This window comes from Marmota marmota, unplaced genomic scaffold (assembly GCF_001458135.2).
Source record: "Marmota marmota marmota unplaced genomic scaffold, marMar, whole genome shotgun sequence".
Classification (NCBI taxonomy): domain Eukaryota; kingdom Metazoa; phylum Chordata; class Mammalia; order Rodentia; family Sciuridae; genus Marmota; species Marmota marmota.
Genome location: NW_026000037.1, coordinates 40,304,288 through 40,313,613, shown reverse-complemented (window position 1 = coordinate 40,313,613; position 9,326 = coordinate 40,304,288). Strand labels below are relative to the sequence as shown.

Genomic DNA, 9,326 nt, shown 5'->3' with positions numbered 1-9,326 from the left:
TAAAAAAAAAAAAGACATTAAGCAGGTGAAATAGAGCAGGTGGCCTTTTGATAATGGTTAACTATTTTGATGAGAATTTACTGAACACAGGGCAGAAAAAAAAGAAGGCCATTGAGGAAAATTTTGCGACTCTTTCCCCTCCCCTCTCCCCAGTAAGTATTTTGGTGTCAGAAATAAGAGAAAAGAAGTGTAAAATGTTATGTATTTTTTGCCTGAGAAAATGAGCCAAGAATTTCATTTTTATCCCTTTCCTTGTGTGTCTTGGCCTAAATGAGCTTTGCCTTCTGTTTGCCTAGCAGAGCTGGGTGAGGCTGGGGCAGGATTCCACTCTCCTTACGCATCTGAAACAAAATGTCAGCCGGTTCCTATCTGCATCTATTTATTGCTAATGATGTCAGAAGTAGAACAAAAGTAGACTTATTTTCAGATCCAGGCTGCAGGCACCTTTGGCAAACAGCAGCTCAACTGCCCCACATTTTGTGTGAAGTCTTCTCATTTTTCCTTTCTTACCTTGGCATTTACAGATTGTCTTCTTAGCACCTGTTTAGGACCGTCACACTATGTTTTCCCCACTTTTCTTGTTGGTGCATTATGATTATGATTATAATTATAATTATTGTGGGATGCATTGTTACATATTCATACATGCACGTGACATAAGTATAATTTGGACAATACTGGGGGCCATCCCACTATTGAAAGCCATCCCTCCAGAAGTACCGCTTAGTAACCAGGAGTGTAGAGGAATAATTGAGATGTAGGTATGCTCTTGGATCTTATTTCCATGATTTCCCTTTAAAAATTTATTCACACTAGGGTGTCTGTCTTGTTTTGTTGTCAGTAAACAGTCTTAGTGCAGTTTCCCTTTGCCCAAAGGGCACACTCACGAAATTGTTACTGTATTCTTTGCTAAGCAAATTCTATCTGGGGTACAATAAGAAACCATGTTACATGTCCCAAGAAAATAGCTTCCCCTGACTAAAAACCAACCTCATTACTGCATCTTTTCAGATGTCATTTACTTGAGCTTTCCTGAAGCTTCCTGAGGAGAAAATGGGCCCCAAAGTATGAATAGGCTCCCTCACTACATCCTTCCCACAGATATTCTAAACCAACTAAGCTACTGATGTCTCTAAGGACTCAGATGAGGTGGGGTTGAGGTGGTTCCTGCTCTGCTTCTCATGACCATGCCTTTATGCTCTGTTTATAGTATTACACAGAGGAGACAATTTACGAAGAGGTGCCAGGAGAGGTAAGACCCAGTCCATATCTGCATGAGCCACATTCTCATTGAAGTGGGAAGAGCCTTCTTCTCTCTCAGACTCTCAAGGCCGCAAAGATGGCAGAAGGGAGTATCTGAGGAAAGCTCACCCACCTACCTGTTGCCCAGAAGTTGGTGTTAAAAGAACAAAAAATTGTAGTTTGACAGGTTATCTCACTCTTTTTGCTATTCAAAAAGTCAGCAGCTGATGGTTCCTTCCATTGTTGATACTCTTTTGTGTAGACATGCTGATTAGGCTAAAGTCAGTGGCTATCATCACTCTATAATAGCCTTGGACTTGTAACTGACATAGGGTCCCTCAGTTGCATTGTGTAGAGTTGTAGGATACAATCTCTGCACTAGAGACTATGCCTCTAAGATTTTGTCCCTGATGATGCAATAAAATGTTACTGGGATTTTAACACATTGGGAATTCTGAGAACCACTCCCATAAATAGTCCAACTTGGAACCTTTTTTTTAAACACCAAGTTGAAACACCTCTCTAATGCTTCATTTTCTGCATGAAGCTATTTCTCTTGGAGCATGACACCAAGTGATATGGATGGCTAACCTTGAGGCCTGCTCAGAGAGCCTGTGTCTGCATTAAAAGTAAACATCTGTAGATGCTATAAATTGGTTGGTTTCTCATGATCAGCCATGGATTAGCAATAATGGACAGAAAACAACCAATTAGTAATGATCCAGCAACTTTAGAGGGAGTTTTCCTGAATATACAACTTCTCTGTCAGGTTTCTCTTTTCATAATTTATGCCAGAACTCTTCCTTTGGCACAGATGATATTTGATCTAAGGAAATGATACTGTGAGATGGATTGAAGACTTGGCTGCATACCTTCTTTTCCTACATATAATATTTTTAACCTTGATCTAGATTCAAACTTTGAATCTTAGTTTCTTCCACTATAACCTGTTGTAAGAAACCATAATTTCCCACCTACTATATACACAGAATTGTTGTGAAGAGAATGACCTCATTTATGTTGTCATTATTATTCTTGTCCATCTAAGTATGAGTGGGAATGGCACTCCAGTTCACATTAATTAACTCAGCCAAGAGAATGGTAAATACTTAAACTATGGGTGCAATTCATTTTTTAAAAGTCCATTATTCTTTATCTCATTCTATAGAGAAAAATGCCTGAATGCCTTCAGAAAATGCAACTAATTTTTTTCTTTACTCATTTAAAAGTTAAAAGTAAATAATCTGAGCTTTATTCAGTTGTCTTAACCTTTTATTCCCCAGTCTTAAGTTTGCTTTCATTTTATCCAGACTACTTAAAATTCTCAGATGTTTATGAATGTTATTTCTGATTTTATGCTAGCTTGAAGTGTTTGAGTGTCTTTCTGCAAATGCAATTAAGGCAACGTCACCGTCGGCATTGAGAGTTTTGTAACATAATAGGCCTTCATATGGCTATAGTGCGTAGCTTCCTGTTTTGGCCTGTTTTATACCTCAGAAGTAACACCAGGAATGTAATCTGACTTAAAGTTAAAATAGTGTATACCAATACCATGGCACCACACTTTTTACTTTCATAACAATGTTGAACTGCATGTCAAATTTTCAGACAATAACAGAAATCTATGAAACCACAACAACAAGGACAACGTCTGACTATGGGCAATCGGAAACTTCCAAACCTGCCCTGGCAGCGCCAGAGCCGGCAAAGCCAGTGGAGAGGAAGAAGGTCATTCGGAAGAAGGTGGACACTTCCAAGTTCATGACCCCCTACATTGAACATAGTCAGAAAATGCAGAATCTTTTTAGCCCAGTAAGTATCCAACTCTTGATGAACTGGTTTTATTATTGGGAAGTTACTGACCTTAACTGACTGTTTTGGATGCTGGCTAGATTTTTGTTTCTCAACCTTGTATGAAAAAAAACTTACTGTGTAGAAACACAAGTTCCTTTCTTGTGACTCTTGATTTTCCTTTCATGTATTCATTTGTACCACTGCAACATCAATGCAAATTATTCCTGAAAAAATAAGCATAAGGCCAATTATAAAGCATTTATTGGTACTTAATCACTACTTGCCAATCTTGAATAATGAAATCATAAATATAGACTTCACTGAGGTCAGTTCAGGGAAGTGAGATAACATACATAAACTATGAGCAGAATAGACTCTTAAATAGAGTAGCTAACAGAATATTAAAAGTCTGCAAGGGATATGCAGTGAGGAAGAACTTGTAGATTAGACTGGAAACTCATTTGAGATTGAGGATCAGATATACCCCAGAACCATGGTTTTTAACCATGACTGCACAGTGGAATCCCTAGAAGCTTGAAAACTCCTGATGCTTAGGTCATTCTAGTTTAATTGGGCCAAAGCTCATGTCTGTGCAGAAGTAGCTTTAAAAGCCCCCCAGGTGATTCTAATATACAGCCCAGGCTAAAAATCACTGTGCTTGGTGGTGTCTGATCCTTAAAGTCCCTGTACAGTTCTATAGTTACACTGACAGGCAGCAGATTTAGACCCATTTTGAAGCATCTAATTTGTTGATTTTTTTTTCAAGATCTAACTAGGTAGTTTGATTGCATGTCTTATGGGGGCTTAAGAAACTGAAATACAGATCAGGGGAAGATTGAATTACATAGGACTAAAGTTGATGTCAAAAGTGTCCTGTTGCATTTGGCTAATTAATATTTACTTTGGCTTAAGTGTCAACTCCTGGCAACTACTGAGTAAATTTCTACTTCACATTCTTGAGTGATCTAAGATTTAGGTGTCTAAAAATTAAAAATTTCTTGATCACTGCCATATTCATCAAAGATAGAAAATTGTTTTGTTAATTTATTGCCACAAAATATCATTAGTTCAGACATTACAAACCTAGAATTTCTGATATTCTGAAAAGATTGTCAGCAAAGTTCTGTAATATATCAAAAGTGGTTAGGAACGAAATCAATGATATAATTTAGATTGTTGACTATTCTGCTCCAGAGAACTCTTTGAAGTCTTAATAGTGATAAATTATGCATGTTATTGTTAAAGCAAGAATTCATTGTATAGTTAGCAGAAATAATAAAAATGCCTTTCATTTCAAAATATTCCATAATTTAGACTTTTCATTAATTCAGCGGGTGTCTCAGCTATCTAAACCACCGAGGTTTAGCTGCAACTTCTGAATTGAATATTTTTGTATTGTAATAACAATCAAATCTTTTCAGACTTAACTCATTTTCTATATTTATTTTCTGAAATAATTGAGGTTCAGGCTTTTTATATGCACATTCAAACAAAAAAAATTGAGAGACTCATTTTAGGGCATTTCCAAGACAATAATCTCTAACAAATTTCTACTATTTCTAGGACCCAATCATGTTTAGGGGGAATGATTAACAAATCTATTTTCGTTTTTGCTGAGAGGATATTAGACAAAATAAAAGCTGTTATAACTGATAATTGTTATAACTTGGAGAGTTTTTTTTTTTTTAAATCAGTTGGGGATAAGTGTATTGTCTGACATTTCTGCTGCTATCTTATCAGGTTCTAGGTGAGTATCTAACTTTTTTCCCCCTTTAGAATAAATACAAGGAGAAATTTGAGAAAGCAAAAGGACAGCCATACGCCAGCACATCTGATACTCCAGAACTTCGCAGAATCAAGAAAGTGCAAGATCAACTTAGTGAGGTGGGCTGCATCGCTTAAATAAAGGAGAGAAACATTTCGAAAATATGCCTAGCACTAGGGGCTTTAAATATGTGTAGTGAGAATAAGGGGTTGAATTACAGGTCCAGAAATCTAGAGAAAACATTGATCCTAGATTATGTTGCTATAAACATGAACCCAGAGACTTCTGTGAGCTTGGATCAGCGATGAGCTTAAGAGGGGACTGAGGTAGAGGCTGTAGTCCTCCACATTGGAGCACAGTGAGGGTGAGAAGGAGCAGGCTAGAGATTTAGCCATGAAAGCAAAACAGTAGATGCAGGCTCTGTGTCAGTCTTTGGAGATCACAGTGTCCTAGATAAATTCAGAAATTTTGCCTTGGGATGCAGACTTAGTCACTGAGTTAATGATCTTTGTTGATAAAGCTATTCTTTAATATTCTCACGTTTGAGCTTGTCGTAAACTATAACCATGCATCATTTCTGCAGGTTAAGTATCGAATGGACGGCGATGTTGCTAAAACTATATGTCATGTGGATGAAAAAGCAAAAGATATTGAACATGCAAAGAAAGTGTCGCAGCAAGTCAGCAAGGTGAGGCTGTGGCCTGGGTGGCTGGGCTATTTAACAGCAGGTATGTTACCTCTGCTTGTCCTGGAGGAGAAATGGGTGGGCTGATCCTGCTCACTAGTCCCACAGGCAGTCTGAACTAAAGGCCCACACATATCAGAAAGCCTCCACAGAAAACTGAGTTGCCTATCAGTGGATAGAGGATTCTGTGACGTGCCCAAAGAGGCAGTTGCAACTTAGCTCCGGAGGTGCTGCACAGAATGCAATCCCAATGTCCTGGAGACTCTTATTTCTTTCTTTATTTTTTAAGAATTTGGGGAGCTGAATTTCTATGAGAAATTTCCCAATTTCAAATGTATGCAATTCATTCAAAACCATTTTTAGAATAACATGCAAGTCAAAAGAAACATGTCTGCCACCCAAACTGAGTCATGACTGATTGCAACCTTTGAAGGAATCTATACAGACTCAAAAGTAATGAATTAGTTCAAAAAACTAGAATTTTTAAGTGAAATCTTCCTAATTAGGTGAAGGTCTGATAGTATGTGGACATGGTCAGCATTTTCCTGGTAACCTATCCACAGCTTTTGCAAGAGGCCCCCTTTACTACACTACAGTCCCTCTGTTGTAGAAATCCTCATGCCTTGGGTGAGACATCCAGACATAAGTCTTCTGCTCTTTCTGTCTAGGTTTTATATAAGCAGAACTGGGAAGACACCAAGGATAAGTACCTGCTTCCCCCTGATGCCCCTGAACTTGTCCAGGCCATTAAAAACACAGCCATGTTCAGTAAGGTAAGCCTCTGCTCCATCATTACCTCCAGCTTCCTTCATGATCCCATCATAGAAATTTATAGCAATACCTGTACATTCTTGACAATCTGGAATACAGTTCTCCAGTCTTTTTGTGAATAGCCTGGAGACATATAGGACTGCAAAGTGGGACTTGGCAAAGAGGAGCCTCAGCTCCTCTCAAAGCTCTTGGGCAAAAGGGTACAGAATCTTTTGAGACCCTGAGAACCAGCTGGAACATGAATGGAGAGAAGGAAGACACTTGAGAACCAGCTGAGATTGACAAAGTACTATCTTAAATTTTTTTTTGTAGCCCCTGTGCTATACTTCTGTTATCCCTGGCATAACCCTATTAGAGGTTTATTTTGTGGCGGAAACTATTGGACATGCTTCCTGGCTTCTGACACTTGTGTTAGCAGTCATTTCAAGAAGCAGGTTAAGTTCCAGGGAGGAGATAAATCCGACACATCTGTGTGGGTTTGATGGAAAAGGGGGGGTTACCTATGAATCTCATCTATCTCTGTTCTCAATTTGCCCTTGGTCCCTTAGGCCCTTAGTGAATAAGTATAAAATCGTGCACTTTATGTGTGATCACATTTTATTTCATAATTTTTCACTCTTTTTGTATTTAGAAACTGTACACAGAAGACTGGGAAGCAGACAAAAGTTTGTTTTACCCATATAATGATAGCCCGGAACTGAGGAGGGTTGCCCAGGCCCAGAAAGCTCTCAGCGATGTAAGTGAACTGAAGTTGGCATGAGTGGGGTGTGTGGAGTTGGGGAAAACTGGAGTTACACCTTCTGGCCAGGTGTTCACTGAAAGCCTTTTTTCTTTTTTAAAAAAAGACTATGTGCCATTATTGCTAAGGAGTACCTCCAGAATCATTGTTTATGATATCCAATTTAAGTTAGATATAGAATATGCTATATATTAGGTATAATTTAGTCCATCCTTTCTTCTAATAGGTGAGGAACTTGAGCCTAAGATCGCATAGGTAGGTCACATAGAGCCCAGACTTGTGTTCCTCCCACAAACCAGTGTTCTTTCCACTAGATCACGTGTGGTTCTCTTGGCTTTGTTTGAAGTTCTTTTGTGACAATGGAGTGGCTTTTTTTTTTTAACAGCTATGGAATTACAGCCATGCTCACAAATTTATTAAGTAAGCAGTATTATAGAGGAACTTTGTGTTGCTGTCCTGGTCAACAGGTCTTAATGGTATTGTGTCTTACTTCTGCACAGAGACTGACAGGCGACTTGTTGAAACATGTTTGTGTGGTTATCCCACAAAGAGCTCTGAGCAATGGTGTCTGGAGAGGATATTTCAGAGTTGGCAAAAAATCACCAATCCCACTTGACAGAATTTTAATATTCTAGACACTGAGAATTGTATGTTAGAGGAACTTAAAAGAGCGAAGAAGCTCTCCTTAAAATTGAGAGCCCCACTCAGGCCTAGCACTTGCCCTTGTTTTGAGGCACTTTATTTCTTGACCCCTGGATTTGCTGGAAATCATGTGGAAAATCCAAAGTCTCCTGATCTAGGTTTTAGCAGAGCTCTGTTTATAAATGACATGGTACTTGTTGTTCAACTGTTGAGCTAGATCCTTGAAACTTCTTATATTCAATATGGACTTGAGCTACTTGAGACCTAGTGAGATTGACTAGATTTACCAATGGGTGCTAGGGTTCAATCTTGTCCTGAACTGAAGTTTACATGCTAATTTGATGGTGCCTCCAACTTTTGAAGTATAATTTTTATTGCTTCTCATTTAATATCACCTGAAAATTTAGTGGACACATTTTCTATCCCACTTTTCATGTGATTAAGATAAACTCTTACCTTTCCATAAGGGCAGGTGAGAAAACAAAGAAGGCTTAATAAGATCCTAGAGTCACATAGTACATAGAGTGTGGGTACCTACTTCTAAGATGAGCTTTTGATTCTGTAGTTCATGAATTCATAACATTGTTATGAGCCGTTAGCAAGTGATTAGTGATTATTTACTGAACTCCATTATGCATCCATACCTAGCAGGATAGGAAAGTACTACAAGAAGTGTTCATCTTTTCCTTTGAGAATTTATAATTAGGCTAAAATATGACCACGATATATGTCCAACAACAACAAAAAAATGTTAAAAACAAAATACTATAGTCTAATACCTGATGTAAGAAAGGACACATACGTAATCAGAGAAGGTCATGTGGAGGCAGATCCAGAAGGGCTGGGTAGTGATGAAGAAGAAAGACATCCCAAGTGGAGACTGCACTTGAACGAGGGACCAAGGTCAAATGAGTCTGGATATCATGGAACAAAGAATGTGAATGATGTGATTGTGAGACTGCTGACAGCAGGACTTTAGAAATCAGACAAAATACCTTTGCCACAATAGGGGAGGCAATGAACAGCATCATTAGATGCTTGAGAGGGAAACAACATGATAAAAGAATGTGGAAAAAATCTGATAGACAATATGGTGAGTTGGGACTAGGAAAACACTAGAAACAGTGATATTTGTAGAAGTCTATTTTAGTGATATAGATGGATCAGATGGTGGAGGTAAAGGTGAAGAAGAAAGAAATTGACGGTAATAAGTATTAACAAATGTTAATGATACTGGATGCTGGAGATGGAGAGAAAGAAGTCATAAATGAGTTTATGATCATAGATAGGTGGTCAGGGTGAATGGGGTACACCTGGTAAAGATGCACTAATGGAAAGAGAAGCAGATTTGTTTTAATGGGAGGAATATTCAGATCAAGGCATTCTAGGAATGTACAGAAATTTAGAATGTCACAGAGATTAGAGATTAGGACAAGAACTTAATATTTTAAAGTCATCAGAGCAAAAATGATAGTTGGAGACTTGAAATGCATGAGGGAGGCAGAAGAGTGTAGGGCCAAGGGCAGCATTGGAGGACACCCACACTTAGGACATCTGGAGAGGAGCCAGCAAAGGATGAGATCAGAGAAGCTGAAGGGGGACCAGGAAATGCCATGTCATATAAGCTCAGGGAAAGGTTTCCAAGAAGACACTTAATCTCCTGTATCTCCCTTTATCCATGAAACAGA

The 9,326-nt window shown here is 38.5% G+C and overlaps 1 protein-coding gene across 1 annotated transcript in view; it reads left to right on the top strand.

Moving 5' to 3' along the window:
- The window catches only part of Neb (nebulin), a 200,620-nt gene that overhangs the window by 3,591 nt on the left and 187,703 nt on the right, over positions 1–9,326 (top strand). The window contains exons 4-9 of the mRNA XM_048812256.1: positions 1,211–1,252; positions 2,851–3,054; positions 4,813–4,920; positions 5,385–5,489; positions 6,155–6,259; positions 6,889–6,993. Coding sequence (XP_048668213.1) covers positions 1,211–1,252; positions 2,851–3,054; positions 4,813–4,920; positions 5,385–5,489; positions 6,155–6,259; positions 6,889–6,993 — 669 coding nt within the window. The remainder of the gene's footprint in view (positions 1–1,210; positions 1,253–2,850; positions 3,055–4,812; positions 4,921–5,384; positions 5,490–6,154; positions 6,260–6,888; positions 6,994–9,326) is intronic.